This window comes from Mchenga conophoros, linkage group LG17 (genome assembly GCF_057382185.1).
Source record: "Mchenga conophoros isolate Kocher_MC1m ecotype Shallow Benthic linkage group LG17, M_conophoros_male_GT1.1, whole genome shotgun sequence".
NCBI lineage: Eukaryota > Metazoa > Chordata > Actinopteri > Cichliformes > Cichlidae > Mchenga > Mchenga conophoros.
The window spans coordinates 8445435-8462384 of NC_140542.1; the positions used below are offsets into that span (position 1 = coordinate 8445435).

Sequence of the window (16950 nt, forward strand, 5' to 3'; positions counted from 1 at the left end):
ATGGTAGGATTTCTGGATATCAGCCACCTCCTCTATCTGCCGGTGGTACATACCGTGCAGGGGCCTGTCCTTCCATGATGGTTCCTCGTCTCCCTCCTCTTTCTTGGGTTTCTGCTGCCTGAGGTATTCACTGAGCACTCGGTCAGTTGGGGCCATCTTCCCAATGTATTCTTGGATGTTCGTTGTCTCATCCTGGACTGTGGTGCTGACACTCACCAGTCCCCGGCCCCCTTCCTTCCGCTTAGCGTACAGCCTCAGGGTGCTGGACTTGGGGTGAAACCCTCCATGCATAGTAAGGAGCTTTCTTGTCTTTATGTCAGTGGCTTCTATCTCCTCCTTTGGCCAGCCTATTACCCCAGCAGGGTACCTGATCACGGGCAGGGCGTAGGTATTGATGGCCCGGATCTTGTTCTTACCATTCAGCTGATTCCTCAGGACTTGCCTGACCCTCTGCAGGTACTTGGTGGTTGCAGCCTTTCTAGCGGCCTCTTCATGGTTCCCATTTGCCTGCGGGATCCCCAGGTACTTGTAACTGTCCTCTATGTCTGCAATGTTGCCTTCTGGTAGTTCAGTCCCCTCAGTTCTGACTACCTTCCCTCTCTTTGTTACCATCCAACTACACTTCTCCAGTCCGAACGACATTCCAATGTCATTGCTGTATAGCCTGGTGATGTGGATCAGTGAATCGATGTCTCGTTCACTCTTGGCATACAGCTTGATGTCATCCATGTACAGGAGGTGGCTGACAACTGCTCCATTCCATAGTCGGTATCCGTAGCCAGTCTTGTTAATGATCTCACTGAGGGGGTTCAGGCCTATGCAGAACAGCAGTGGGGACAGAGCATCTCCTTGGTAGATCCCACACTTGATGGTGACTTGTGCTATGGGCTTGGAGTTGGCCTCTAGTGTTGTACGCCACATCCCCATTGAGTTCCTGATGAAGGCTCTTAGGGTCCTGCTGATCTTGTACAATTCTAAGCATTCCAGTATCCAGCTGTGGGGCATCTGGATATATATATATATATATGTGGGAAAAACTCCTTCCCTTGTAAGAATCATGGTTTCCAGGTTGTCTAAGTGATTAAAATGATAAAGTGACCACACTCTACACTGCTACAAACACGAGCAATCGTGTTTACAGACAGAAAGAAAATGATACCAAGGGGTGGCTGAAGAGGTTTGCGGAGTCCTGTATTTGTTGGTACAGTCCAGCTGCTGTGATGGGATTTGCGTTATCCCTTAACTGTAGAGGCTGTTTTACAGAGCATACCGATACATAGAAGCTGATTAGCTGTAGGGAAATTTGACTTTAATATTTAGGTGGGTGTTATATATATGGAGTTTATTTTAATTATATTTTACTTGCAGGCCACCTTTTATTGTAATCAAATTTCATTCTCTGTCACTTAGCTACGGTTAAAAGGGTTTATGTCAATTACGCTCCTGGTGTGTATTCACGGCACTCATTAGCAATTTGCCATAGCACCTGTGCTGTTAATGTGTTTCGTATGAATTGACGGGGCTCTCACTGCTCTGAATAATAGACTGCAGCAGACTCTGTCAGGTAATAGGTTTCTTTTACATGTGACTCTAGCTTTAAATGTCTTTCAATTTACCCCACATTGTGGGTTTTGAGATTTTTGTGAATTTTTTTGTCAGCTCAGCCCCTTTAAATACCTCCAGTGCTCTGAGGGAAAGTGCTCTGCATCATTCAGATTCACAGGTTATAAACTTCCCCGTTAATCAACAAAGAGTCAAAGTCAAAAACATGAATCACTCACATTTTTAAAGTAAAATAAAATAAAATTCACTTAGTCTGCTGGTATAAAAAGAAAAACTCATTATAAACTTTTATTATCTTTTTTTTTATTATGTCTTGTCTTCTGTAATCTCCTGAGAAATGCATCTTACACTACAACAGGTACAATTTAGACCTAATGTTGCCTCCAGCAGTAAACATTTAACCAAGAATATCAAGCACTTTGATTACCATTACTGCAGCCTGAGTAGACTTAATTTAAACATTATGCAACTGTTCAACTGTTATCTTCTTTTATTGAGTTTGGGCTTCCACAAAGTCCTCCGAACTATGTATAAAACTATGAAAAACAGTGAACTCAACCATATCCTTAAAAAAATCTCCTCATTAAAACTAAATATACAGCAAACTGGTGAAGTGGCGATGAAGGTGACAACATATGGAAATTACTATGTTATATTGTTATCCCACTATTAAAGTGTGAGAAGGTTACACTGCTTAAAAAAGTCCTTCCAGCACAAACTGTATATACAGAACAGAAGCTGTACAATACATGTATGGATCACCCCCCCACACACACACACACACACACACACACACTGGACGCCCCCAATACACTCAGTTCAGATAAATGGCATCAAGAGTTTTAATAAAAGTGGGAGAAATTAATCGATAATCAGGATGTTTAAACGTAAATGTTGTTAGCATAGCATAGCTCACCTGGCCAAACTTCATAAAAGCTTCTGCTAGCTCTTCTAAAACAATGCAACACTATACAGTGTCTGTGAGCTGTAAATGTAGCCATACATGTAATAAGAAATCTCATTTTCATCTCTGTTTGGATTCAGAAAACAAATTATTTCTATCATTATTATTATTATTATGAGGTGCTCGAGGTTGAGTTTTGTAAGCTAACAGAGCCTAAGTTGTGGGCTTTATGTCATGGTAGGCTAACCTACTGATAATCCATATACAGTATAAAATATAGTTGAAGTCACAGCGAAAGACACACTGTGGAAAACAGTCAGAGATGAATAATAACTAAAGATTTATACTTTCATTGTAATGTCAACAAGTACACATACATTCACTGGCTAACAGCTAGTCGATCACAAATGGTTAACTAATGACTATACCCGGGATAATACTCTTTTTAAATCTACACATCATTTACAAAATATTTGTTTATAAATATTTTGTATTCAACATGAACAGAAACTAGTGACTGAACCTATAAAATCATTAGAAACTATATACCGAGGTCCCACTTTTACACCTACACCCACCCTGGTCATTAAAAAGCATATAATCAGGGCATTTCCACATCCATCTTTTATGTGCCGATGCAATGGATACGTATGCTTCCTTACATGATGTGCTCATCCAAATCTCTGCATGGCAGATCGAAAATATCCTTTCAAGTCCCACAAAGAACTGTATATTAACCCAGCCTGTGACGAACTATCCAGCTTGTGTTCCCCCTCTCACCCTGCATCACCTGTGACTCCAGCAACCCCGAGTCCCAACCTGATAAACTTTAAATTTCCTCTTCATCACAAAACAGAACTGATTTCCAGAAGTCATGGGTTTGAATTGTCTTCTTTATTGACAAACAGTGCATTGTAAATGTAAGAGTCAGAAAGTTTACAGCTACAAACTCACGCACAAAATACAAACATGTTACTGTACACTGAACAGCACTCACACGCACACACACATCCACACACACAATATATTACACCCACACGCGCACACAAACACACAAAGATGCACAGGCTTGCGCATATTCACATTAATTTACAGTAGTATAATACATGACAGTGGGATGCTCTGACTATATGAGCAGTAACACCTAGAACGTTATTGTTGGTAAACAGAGAAAGGCAGATGCAGCTGATTATTGAGCTGCTTTTTCTTTTTTCAAGAGAAATAGTACATTACATACATACTAAAAGGTATGGCAAGCAGTTCGAAGGAAAATAAATTACCATGAGAAAAACAACAAAGTGGAAATTTCTGCAGAGGGAGTGTGCACAGCCAGTCTGCGGTTTAAAGAAACACTTTGTGTAAAATGAGATTACAAAGCTCAAAAAGCTTAGGTTGGAACGCAAATATTTATACATTCGGGCAGAAGACATATATTGTCACAGTTTGGGGAAATATGCTCATCAGAATTCTTTGTATTTATGTATTTTTTTCCTTTTTTTCTTTGTTTTTTTTTGCAAAAGACTTTAAAGAGACATTCCCCGTACAAGTTTTTAATTATTTTCTCCTGGATTTGTGAAGTTACACAAATATTTTTGTAATTGAAATACTTCCCCATCATTCCATAACTGCGCCAAATGATGTGGCATCCTTTTGGTGCCTAAGCCAGACAACTTGAAAGTCACAAAAAGAACTCAGTAAAGAAAGGGTAACACATGGGAGTCGAACCCTCGACTCCTGGATGAAAGTCTTGTGGATTGCAGACTTCATCAATCATTTAAATAAGAACGTCTCTTCCCGGAGAGCTTGAAATGCAACTGAAAAGAACTTGCAGTTGTAAGGGAATATATTTTTCCGAGTGAAAGCAAACTCAAATGTGTTTTCAGCTAAGCGCTAACGTTAGCAATTTAATAACGACCCCAAATTATGAGGCTAACTTGCTCATCAGGTATGATAGATGTTCACGGTTTAGTTTAGGTAGCACGCAGCAACAAAGTACAGCTGAGGCTGATGTGAATTACTGCTGTTTCTCACTTATTTGGTTATGAAGAATCGGACAAAATAATCTAATGATGATGCTTTAAATGTAGCAAGATCACTACACAAAATACAACTCATCCCGAGGGGAACGTGAACCAAATTTCATTGTGATCCACCCAATTCACATAAATAGCAGTTTCTGGTAACCCATAGTTTTGAATATGTCACAGGGGGGCAAGAGGAAAAATCAGAGGACCACCAAAGTCAGCAGACTTTATCTGTTTGGGCCTATTAATTTCTGCTGAGCATCCCAGAAAACCCTTTTCTGCCCTTGCAGTGTGCACAGCCACAGCGAGGTCAGCCTTATGAATCGCTGTGAACGACTGGGCGCGAGGAGCAAAGCAGGTGGAAAAGAGGAAAAGCCCATTACTTCCACAGCTCCGGCATAAATAGTTTGCTGAAAGCCCACAACAAAACAGTGCGGGGGTCTTTTATGTAAAGAATAGGCGCCAATATATCCTTAAGAGATGCAAGTTCAAAACTGCTGGAGAGAGGAGTGCTTCTAACGCAGAACGATTGCTTGCCTTCAAACTCTGAGTGAAAAAGAGACGGTGGAAATGCGGACTGGAAGCAGAGTGAGCAGTTCAGAGAGGCTGTGGGCATTAGGAGAAGAAGGAGGACAGCTGGGTAGAGCGGAGAGGGAGAGAGAGAGACAAAAAGAGAACGAGTAATCTCTCCACACCCAGCCTCATTTTTATTCAAACACAAGTCAAGCTTTGCCTTTGCTCCTCCACCCCTCTTCCCCACCCCGCTTCTCTCTTCTTCTGCTAATCCTTCCCCTTCCCTTCTTTCCCCTTCTATTACCTATTCCCTTTTACTTTTTCCTCCCCTCTCTTCATAACTCTCACGCTCTCATCTGGTGCCTCACCTACAGTATCTATTACACCAGAGAAAAAGCAGAGGAGAAAGAAAAGCAGCCCAGTCTGACCAGCTTTCAAAAGAAAAAAAGAAAATCTGCAATTAAAAGATAAATCCACCCTAAAGCACTTAGAGGAGACTCACCCTGCATTTCTGGGCCTACTTTGTTGTTTAGGTTTCTACTTTTCTCATTTTTGTGCGTAAGTGGCTAAATATAGTGTGACGGCTACAGTGGAGTCTGAAAGGCAATTTTATCTTAAAGATCTTGCGGTAAATGTCGGGTTTTGATGACAGTTCTGCAGAATAACAGAATGAGGGCTTTTGTCATGTGTGCCTTACAGCAGCACTTACAGCGAGCAGAGCACAATGCATTGCAGCTGCATCAGACGTGGAGTTTTCGCAAACGAGATGGGATGTGGTCACGGATACGTTCACGTGCTCCCAAAACGATCAGGTGCCGCTTTATGTGCAGGCGTGCAAATGTCAACACGACACAAAAGCCCTGTGCAAAATGTATAAATGACAAGTGGCATATCACGTTAAAACAAAAGCAGTTCCAGGTCTGTGTTTTCGTACTTGGTATGCAAAAAAACTGAAGACGAAGAAAAGAATCAAAAAGAGAGTGTGGGTCTGTATTTTCACCAGAGACTTCCTGTCTCTCTGCACACACAAACACAAACACATACGGGCATGCACAGTGGTTCACCATCATCTCAGGTGCCAGTAGCATGAAAAGAAGCGCTACTGTGCAAGAGCGAAGGCAGGGAGTAGTGCTTAGGAGTGTTAACATTGCCTCTGTGTACTCGAGCCAACTGATATGATGAACACTTATTACACTACTGTGCTAATAAATTATTAGGCATTGAAAAGTAGTCTGAATACGAGGCTGCAGCATAACTGCAGCAGCCAGCATCAGCAAACTCTGCATGCAGAAGGAAAACTAGTCACAAGATAACAGGATAACAAGCACTGAGTTTGCTGACTGACTCTGATACAAGCCTTACAGCAGTCCTAAAGTTCCCAATTGGTGTCTTTGGCAATCTTCTGCACATAGGAAGCATCTCAGGCAGTGAGGATGTCTGCTGGCATCAGCAGCAGCCAACAGGTCTGTTATACACAGTTAAAGATGGACGACCACGTCGTCTTTAAACTTTAAATTGAAAACTGGACTGCGTTTGTAAAAAAAATGGGGAAAATAATGGGCAAATGTTGCATACACCACTTATACACTGCTCCAAAAATTAAAGGAACGCTTTAAAACACAGCAGATATCAACAGGAGAAATATCATGCTGCATATCTATACTGATATGGACTGGGTAATGTGTTAGAAATGAAAGGATGCCACATCATTTCATGGGAATGAAAATGATCAACCTGCAGAGGGCTGGATTGAAGAATACAACTGACATGAAATTGTGATGTGGAAAGCTGGTCTGCTTTGCAAAACTGTCATTTTGCTGACTCAAAATGGTACTCAGCAGTTTGTTTGGCCCCGTCTGCTTTGTATGCTTGCCTGAAATTGTTGGCGCATGCTGCTAATGAGAAGACGGATGGTGTACTGAAGGGACCTCCTCCCAGACCTGGACCAGGGCGTAGCTGAGCTCCTGGACAGTCTGAAGTGCAACCTTGTAGCATCAGCTGAACTGAAAAATTATGTCCCAGAGTTTGTCTGTTGGATTTAGGTCAGGTTATCATGCCGGCAGCAGTGACACTGACCCCAGCCAAATGCAAAACTAGTAAAAAAAAAAAATCCAGAAAGATAAGGAGGGAGAAAATATCCGTCCACCTGTAAAACTATTCCTGTTTTGGGGGTTGTCTCACTGTTGCCCCTCTAGTCCACCTGTTAGTCTCATCAACACCAAAGTAGCTGAAACTGATTAAGAACCCCCTCTACTACTTAACTGGCCAGATTAATAGCCCAGAAGTTTAATGGTCTTGATGCTACACTCTGATTAAAAAGTAGTCCTTCAATTTTTTTGAGCAGTGTACAGCAGTGACAATGTAGCCACGCAAAAAAGCATACCCAACTTGATGATCTATTTAGCTCTAAATGGGACTATAATTTAGTAAATGAACATTGCATTATATTAAATAAGACAGTTTAAGGTACTTTGGCACTGCCTCCACTTTTTATACCCAGTGCCTACCTCTATGTTGTATACACAGTCTGTGGTTTGTAGTAATGACCAGCAAAGTCACACATACAGCCATGGCAAGCATAGAGGGGAAAACAAGTCACCATCTGCTCTGCTTCAAACAAGCCATCACACAGGACTCAACAGAGTTCAAAACCCTGTTTAAGGTTATTCTTCCATTTTTTACACTGGCTAGATTCTCAGCACGTAAAATGCTGAGTGGGAGAAGTGTGTGACCCAATGTGCAAGCTTATGACTTGGCAGTGAAGCGTGGTTGGTCCTGGTACGAATCAAACTCGGAGCACAAGATGAGTTCATTTCGTTTCTGCCAGCAGTGTCCCCAGATAGGGCACCTTTAACTGGTTCACACTGACAAGAAATGATCCCATCCGCAGAGCGACGTACGCCAACCAGACTGGGTCTTCTAAATGTCAGCGCTAATTAAACTTCACACGAACACGTATAAAATATCTCCCTCGTCCTGTCTTACACTTTTCTGCCGTGCTTTCAGAGCTACTTTGCCACCATCCACGATTAGTTTTCATTTTTAGCAAGCTGTCACTACGCTTCTTCGCTTCTTTGTGCATGCATGCTGATTTTTTTTTTTTTTTTGACTATACTCTCTCTTGCCAGCAGGCGCACACTCTTCAGACTAGAATTAGTTTCTAATGTGGAACTGGGACACAGTGAGTGTCTTAGGCAAACTTTTCATCTTCAAACTTTTAAAAAGTTGACAGTGAGTGGGAGATATTTTTTTTCATCATTTTATTTTACCATCACATTTCATTGTCTTTGTTTAGTTTAGCTCGGCTCACTTGTGTGTGTGTGTGTGTGTGTGTGTGTGTGTGTGTGTAGAAATAGAAAAAAATGTCAATGATTGACTGTTTCTTTCGAAATAAAAACTTTTCTATAGGAGAGAAAATGAGAAAAATCTAAAACTTAACACAATTTAGCCTCAAGCTAGAATTCAGCATACATTACAGACAGCATAGCTACATATCTGGCTCCTGACTTGTTTACATGCTCTCCTTTCTTTTTTATTATTATGATTTGTTTGTAGGCAACAGATTCAGGGTGGATTAGCTTTTAACTCAGAAACCTGCTTTCACAAACTCCATCTTTAACACTCAAATCATCCTCTTGAGGTTTCTCCAGGTATCCCCTCTGTGGCGAACACTTGTGCTTGAACCAAGACACGCAACGGTATAAACACAAGACGTGTCATAGATCACTTATGCCTTCATTGGGGTTTGGTTTGGTTTTTTCACAAAGACTGACACAGCAACATGTGAAATGGTTCCCAAAACTAACATTTACACTTGCTGAGAAGAAAGAAAAACATGAATCGGAAGAACAGACACACTCGACTACAGATGTTGCATAACGCAGCAAGATGCCTGTCTGTGTTGATAGTTTTCATTTCCTCTGCATGAATTTTGTTTCTTTTTCGTCTATTCTTTTCTTAGGTGGCATTCAATATGAGCTTTTAGGGCGCACTAGTTGTCTCGCTCTTTATTAAACCCCGGAGCCAGGGCTGAAACTGTTTTCTTTCTCTTTTTTTTCCACAGGCATCTATTCACAACGAATTATGCCTCTGAACTACTGACACGCTCCCAGTTGATCTCAATACTTCCTGATAAAATGCTCAATAAGCTGCTGTTGCCAGGCAACAAATGCAATTGCGGGCCGCGCCGTTGGAGTGGAGTTTCGGGGAAACGAGTGCAAACTGAAATGTTTGGAGGTTTTGTTTTTTCTTCTTCTTGGGTTTAAAAAAAAGAAAAGAAAAGCCACAGACCCCTTCAATGTCACAGTGTTCATAAATAAAAAGACTTTGGGGCATCCCAGCAGTGGCGAGCGGTGGTGCGAGACAAACACAAACACAGCATTTTTTTTTTGTTTGTTTTTTTTTGTTGTAGGAGCCATGCAGCAGTGAAAGCGTGTTAAAAGCAAACAACTGTCACTTCTGTCATCATGAGCCCGAGCTCGCAGCGGATGACAAATAAAATCATAACATCCATTCAGAGGTGCTGATGGGTAATCCGTGCACGCGTGTGACCAGAGGGGTTTTGTTGGGCGGGGTGGTGGTGGTTGGAGGCAGAGCGAGCCTGCTGTTGTTTCACAGCTGGTAATCCGCTCAGCGCTGAGATAAAAGAGATCTCCCAGTGCTTCTCCACCAGTGTGCCCTGTAGTGAGATCAGGCCTTCTTTATATCATATTTTGTTAGGACGAGCTTCAGTATTTAGAAAAAAAAAAGATAAATAAGTCACCAGTTTTGCTTCTTCACTGAAAGCATGTGGTATTTCACTGTATCTCTTCTTGTTTGATCTCTTTATCTCTTCTCTGACACTGAAAAGGTTGCCGTCTGCAGATGAGGAACACGGATAGGTCATTTCCTGTCATTTCATCTGCAAACTGACGCGGCGGTATTAATCGGAGATGTCAATCGGGAAATGAGACTGTCAAAACGGGCTCTGACGGCAACGTGTCCGGCAGCCGGCGAATAAGAAAAATGAATGAAAACAAAGAGTCCTGCATGGCTGCCTGCTGCTGAGCGATGAATGCCACCTGGATGGCGGCCATGACAAAGTTTAGACGGGAAGATCTGTTTCCACGCGTGGACAGAACATGAGCGTTGGATTTCTGGTTGGTTTTGTGCTTGGCTGGCAGGCGGCTTTAGGATTTGCAGCCAAATCACAAGAACACTGGATACCTTTGGTGTCTTTTAAAGATTCTCTGGACACCGCGGCGCTTTCACAACAGGTGCAATCTCGATAAGTGGTAATGACACAGTACCCACAGTCTTAAGCTGCTTTATTCTTCTGCGCCACCAAGCATGCATGCGCTTTGATTCCTGGCTCAGAAAAGAGAGACATACCACTATGGTTTGAATATTTCTAATTGGCTTTACTCAGTGGGCATTTGTGCTGATTGTGAAACATCATCCATTATGAGTTCTCTGTGAATTAAGTACTTTAAGTAGGCCAGGCCCTGGTAGCACTTTCACTGAAAGAGTTTATCTTTTCATGGCTGCATGGAAAGTACAAAAAAAAAAGAAGGAGAAGAAAAAAACCAGAACACTGAAACCTATTTTCTTTCTTTTTTTGTTTGCAGTCCACAGCACTTCAGAATTTGCTCCAGTGATGATTCAGGCGGGGAAGAGAATCGTTGAGAAGTCACAAATACTCCAGCGACACTGAACTGTCTGTTGCTGTTAGCGAACGCAAACGCTAATGAGCAAATAGGAAAGACATATCCCGTATCACAAATATGTACAAACTCTTCAATATGAAGATAGCTTTTTTTTTATTAAAAAAGGTCCCCTTTAAACGGTTGGCTCTTGTCAGGATTCAGATGGTAGCAATTTTTCAGGAACACGCTGAAGTAGTCTCTGGATTTAACAAGCCTGCTCGCGCGTCTCGTCTCTTAAAACCCTTTTTGTCAGTCTTTTGGTCCGGTTTGTGCCCCTTCATATAAACGTCTGCTCAGCCACTTCTTTCTTCAAAGCAGAGTGTTTTGTGTCCTCATGAAAAAAAACAAAAACAAAACAATCTTCCTTTAATTCAAGATGGTTTAAATGGTCTGTAGATTTCAGTGATAGCATTCACAGTTACGCTGGCATGTGGAAAAAGGGGGGTAATGATTTTAGAGCCTCATGCTCAGTAAGTTTTCCTTTTTTCCCCACTTATTTTTGTTTTTACTCTTTGTGAGAATAATGCATCTACACTGAATTTCTCCCAGGAGCCATTTTCGTTTTGGAAGCTAAATGGCATAAAAGAAGTCCATCCTGTCACTGGGGGACGGATCTGTCCATGCAGACACACAAATGGCTAACGATGATTTTTTGAAAGCGCGTGAAGTGATTGAGATCTCCAAAAGCAGCAAACTTAATTGTATGAGCTTAAAAACTGAAGTATAGGACAGCCTGCTCGCTCACAGACTGCACCCAGGTCAAGTGTTTCCCCCGTGTGGCTACACGGATTCGGTGGGAGACTGATCATCGGCTTGGTGCCTCATTAGCTGCACGCTGGTCAGGATCTTCTTCTGGTGTCCAGCTAGAGACACTCCGATCCTCTGCAGATCTCTGGGAAGACAGAGATACGGATATGAGGTTTTGTCTTCATAACAACAATCAAATATAAATTGAACACTCCATGTAGTACACCATTTACAAAATCAGTGTTGTGTGTGAATGTGTGTGTGAATGGGTGGATGACTGGATGTGTAAAGCGCTTTGGGGTCCTTAAGGACTAGTAAAGCGCTATACAAATACAGGCCATTTACCATTTTACCATCCTAGGCCCTCTGCTACACCTGACCCACCTCCCGCTTCCTGTGTTTACTGTCACTACCCAAAAAAGGCACAAAAAAATCCATTTTTATATGGTTATCATTGGAACTGCTGTCTGTAGGATTGTAAACCAGGAAATCAACACTACAGTAAACATGAGCAGCGCTTTAACTGGCCAAGAAAAGGTGCCAGTGCTCACAACAGCTTGAACATGTAGTAGAGTCTGTTTGTAACTGCTACAGATTAGTAGCTTGTGTTTAACTAACAGGGAAGATACAGGAGAGGCCATCACTGAGTTATAAAGTGGGTGTGACTAAGGTGTAGGGGCACCCATCCTTGTAGGCACGATTGTCATAGCAACAACAACCACTCACTGACAAGCTTCAATAAACTGCTAGCATCAACTAAGCTAGCTCTAGCTCAGTTAATGCTAATGGCTCACCACAACTATCAACTTCGGCTACACTTTGATATTGAAATGGACCTCGCTCTCGGGATTTGTAAAGCGATTTGAATGGCTGGAGGATCTGAATAAATGTGACTGGACTGGAAAAACTTTTTTTTTTCAGGATTTCAGCATGAACACCACAAAAAGAGCAAAGCAATGAATTCACAATTCAGTTCTGTAACGCATGACGTCACCCCATTGAAAGTGAATGACAGGCCAGAGTGTCGAAGCCTAAACCGCAATACACAAATCCTGCCTCAGTGCAGTGCCGAGTTGTTTCGATGAGCAGCTCTTATATTTTTGCTAAAAGTGGTTGTCAGTCAGGAGTTGTTGCTGCCTGCTCCAGTCTGTGCGTGGGTGCAGGGGCACACATACACAAACACGGGCATGTTTGTGGGTTAACTTTGAAAGGACATTTATTGACATTAATGCATTCTCATGTCTCTTGCTTCTAGTTTAACTACCGCAACTGAGTGCCACACTATTATCCGAACTGTAACCTAAACCGGCTTTAACCTTAAAACTAAAACCTGTAACCTAAAAAAAAATTAACAAACTTTGAAGAGGTGCTGATCCGAGCCAAACTGGTTTTCACAAAGATGAGTGGAGAAGTCCAAACTATATTTTTGACTAAGTTCTTATGTAAGGATGGCTTTGGTTTTCTGTAACAAATAACAGATTGTGGGTTGCATAAAGCTGCAACCCACAATCTGCCCGTTCTGTGCAGCCACAGTTTGAACTGGCACAATCACACACAACATTCAGTGAGTGTATCCTTAGAGCTGTCCTCCTTTCAGTACAGTAGCTTTGTGATTGCTTGCATGTTTGGCGATATCTGTAAGTGTTAGCTGTTAAGAAAAAACAGCCCTGGTTTAGACACACTCTGAATGTTTACTGCATTAGCATATACTGTGTAATAACTTCCTTTCTTAATTCGATAAATAGGTACACCATCCATTGCAGAAAGATGTATTTAGACTGAAAATTTGAGGCATCTTGAAGCCCTTCCAGTTACTGTTCGCCTAAGCCTCATCAGAAATGGTCTCAGTGGAAAGGTGGCTGTCAAGACGCTGTGCTTTAGGGACCGAAACAGGGAAAAAAGGCTAAATCATACAAAACTACACAAGAACTAGAACTAGACTGAAAATCAGTGACAACAGGTCTTATGGAGTGATGAATACAGACTTGAAATTTCTTGTTCAAATCATCACTAACATGTTCAGAGGAGGTCAGAAAGTAACTACAGCAGTGAGTGTCTAAAACCATCTGCAGAGCAAAGTGTCCTAATTTGGGGGTTTGTGGATCCTGTCTAAACTGATGGAAATCAGATTTTTGGTCCACCATGCAATACCATCTGGAAAGTGCCTGAATGGCAACAGCTTCATTTTTCAGCATGACAGTGATCCCAAACACACTGCCAATGCAGTAAAATCATACTTGGACAGACAAAAATACACATATTAGTGATTCATTTTGCATGAAAAGTATTTTAAAGTTCACTCAGTATTCTAACTCTGCCTTTATTACACCGTAACTGTGTTAAAATACACTTAATTAATCCCGTTGGTGAAATTTACCCTCTGCTTTTGACCTATTTTAGCTATTTTAGGAGTGGTAGACAGCCACAGTGTAACCAATGGGGACCAGCTCCAGGTCTGGCGCTTTGGTCAAAGGTGAGGGCGGCAACCACGGGTGGACTATTCACAGATAGAAAATTAAGGACAGGCCCAGCAGCTGTCTAAATGAATTAAAGAGACACCTCTCACACATATATGGAATCTTTGCAGGGTAATTCAGACAGGATAAAAGTGATCAACCCATCTCTTCTAATGACAAAACTGAATCATTGATTAAACCCTGCTAAACTGTGCAAATTTCTTTCATGGACACATTGCTTTTTATTTGTCTGTAATATAATGGCACTTGGAGCATTTTATACCATGAGGCATAGAAAAAATAAGGATGGCAGTAAGCAAGCCAGATACAGAGAGACAGACAAGTGTTCACACAGTCAGCCAACCAGCTGCCCCACCAGTCTTCCAACAAAAAAGATGCCGACTTGGCAGGATCAGCTAAGTGTGAGACTCAGGCAAAGAGAAGCAGACAGACAAAAATAGAGGCAATTTAATGGCTAAACCTACTCAGCTGTGATTTGCGTGACGAGCGGCAAAGAGGTGAAGCCCGAGCCCAGAAAGGAGTCTCTGTACTGGGTCATCTTCAATGCAGCCAGCCAGTCTTCTACTGAGCTCACCCTGCTTAGGTCTGGAGCTCCACGGTCTAACAAGGGATGATGGGGAGGACTGCAGAGAGTAGATACAAGAGAACGTGGAGTTTAAAACAGAGGGAAACAGAGGGATAAGATAGGGAGAGTGTGTTTGTGTATGTAAATGAGTTTGTATCTCTGCTCACCCAGGGACCATGTTGTTGGTGCCGGCTTTGAGAGATGCAGGGTTGCGTATCATTTTGTCCAACATGCTGACAATATCGGGGAACTTTGGCCGGGCGTTTCTGTCTTTCTGCCAGCAGTCCAGCATCAGTTGGTGCAGCACTACTGGACAGTCCATGGGAGCTGGAAGTCTGAAGTCCTGCTCTATGGCATTTATCACCTAGGGCACAGCAGAAGAGTCACACAGGAAAAGGAGAAGACCCAAATGACCACAAAAGGTTATAGAAGAAAACTGCAGCATGATGTATATTTAAGGCTCACTGGGGAAAGCTTATATAATCAGTATCTTTATAATAAAGCTTTGGCAAGGCTTAATGAGAAAGATGTAGCTTATTAAATCCGTGCTATTCCTGGTATTCTATTTTCCCCCTTCTAATTTGTACTTCCTTTAGACCTACTTTTGTACAGCTTTCCTTCTCCCCATCATTAACTTATGGTACTTTTGTGTTCAGGAAGTTTTCAAAACCAATCACATCACAAGGGTCACGCTCCAAAGAGTCCAGCTCTATCTCCCACCTGTTTGGGTTTTGACTAGTTCAACTGCCAAATTTTATTTTATAAACAATGTACATTCAATTCAATTTTATTCATATAGCGCCAAATCACAAGAGCAGTCACCTCAGTGTGATTTATATTGTAAGGTAAAGATCCTACACTAATACAGAGAAAACCACAACAATCAGATGACACCCCATGAGCAAGCAATTGATGAGAGTGGGAAGGGAAAAGGAAGAAATCTCCAGCAGAACCAGGCTCAGGGGGTGACAGGAGGAAGACGGGACAAAAGACATACAGTGCAAAAGAAACAGAGTGAAGAAGAAACACTCAGTGCCCCCAACATCAAACCAGGCTAACCGATCCAGTCCTGACTATAGGCTTTATCAAAAAGGAAAGTTTTAATCCTTATATTAAAAGTAGAGACGTGTCTGTCTCCTGAATCCAAACTGGGAGCTGCCTTCACAGAAGCCTGAAAGCTGAAGGCTCTGCCTCCCATTCTACTTTTAAAAAAGTAGAATGGGAGGCAGAAGCCAGCACCCTAAGAGCAAAGTTCTCTATTGGGGTGATATGGTAGCAGTCATCTCTAAATGATCTCTAGACTTTTAAACTTGAAGAAATTAATTAGATAATGATATAGCTCTATAGACCATTTGGGCATCTTAATTTGCTACTTTAGTTTTATAATTGCAATTTATAACAGTCACTGGCAATACAGACAGTAAAAAACATGCATGTAGTTTCTTGGTCAACAAAAAGAAATCAACATGGAAGTAGCATAAACCTGCATTCTATCTAAAGGCCACCAGATGGCGATAGTTGTGGTTGCAAAAACTCTTCCGGTCCTCCAGAAATTTGGAAAAGGGGCTTTTTGCCTTGACCTCTGTAAAAACTTTTCCCGCAGAATTTATGGTCTCAGCCACTTTTGGGATTTGGATCATACTGAAAATATTGAATCTGTGTTTTTAATGTCGGTTATACTATATTTCAAATGGCTGATTATCTATGGCATGAAACCTGAATGTTCATTGGCTAATGACTTGTCAGTCACAAGCCAGTTTCACAGTCAGACCAGACACTCTTTGTCACCAACCAAGATGGTAATGTTGCATCTAATCATTGGTGCTTGATGAAACATAAAAGACGGAATTCAGACACCAATGAGTGATGTCATGTTAGCTACGTCCATGATGATCGCCATGGCTAATATCAGCCGATATGGTGATATTTGACTGACATATAAGCACATATCTAGTATCTAAAGCGCCCAGTTGTAGGCCAAGGGATTTAACAATATAAAAAAGAGTCAGCCAATTAGCCCAAATCAAAGCCTAAAGTCTTGATATATAGTATTGCACTGTATTTACCGTAATTGTCGGGCTATAAGCCGCTACTTTTTGCACAAGCTTTAAACCCTGCGGCTTTTAGTCAGGTGCGGCTTTTCTATGGATTGTCCGTGATTTTTGTCATATCGTAAGACGATTTGTTTTGTTTGTTCCGCTGTTGTACGGCACTACGTTGCCTGGCGGAAGGGCATGTGATCAGACACACAGTATCGGGGTTCAAGAGTGGTATGTTGGTCACATGTCCATCCGCCAGGCAACATAGTGCCGTACAAGTAGCGCGAAAAACAAACTTCAAAGTAGCGCTACACGTTCAGCCGGAGTCGTGGATGACGAGCGGCAATAAACTTGCGAAAAGCAAGTCATGCTCAACTCCACCGGTGGAATCTGACAGCGTGGAAAAATGTGAAAACATCCATGATCACCAACGG

At 41.9% G+C, this 16950-nt stretch overlaps 1 protein-coding gene across 2 annotated transcripts in view; it reads right to left on the bottom strand.

Annotated features, from left to right (window-relative positions):
- Positions 1-3342: 3342 nt before the first annotated feature.
- LOC146555037 (ephrin type-B receptor 1-like) overlaps positions 3343-16950 on the bottom strand; it is a 144714-nt gene continuing 131106 nt past the window's right edge. Inside the window, exons 18-21 of one of the 2 annotated variants that reach the window (XM_085251141.1) lie at positions 14645-14841; positions 14377-14535; positions 11434-11580; positions 3343-11019 (exon numbers count right to left, since the gene is read on the bottom strand). In XM_085251141.1, coding sequence (XP_085107267.1) covers positions 11469-11580; positions 14377-14535; positions 14645-14841 — 468 coding nt within the window. In that variant the 3' untranslated portion in view covers positions 3343-11019; positions 11434-11468. Of the gene's footprint in view, positions 11581-14376; positions 14536-14644; positions 14842-16950 lie in introns of both variants that reach the window. The other variant, XM_085251140.1, reaches the window with a different exon arrangement.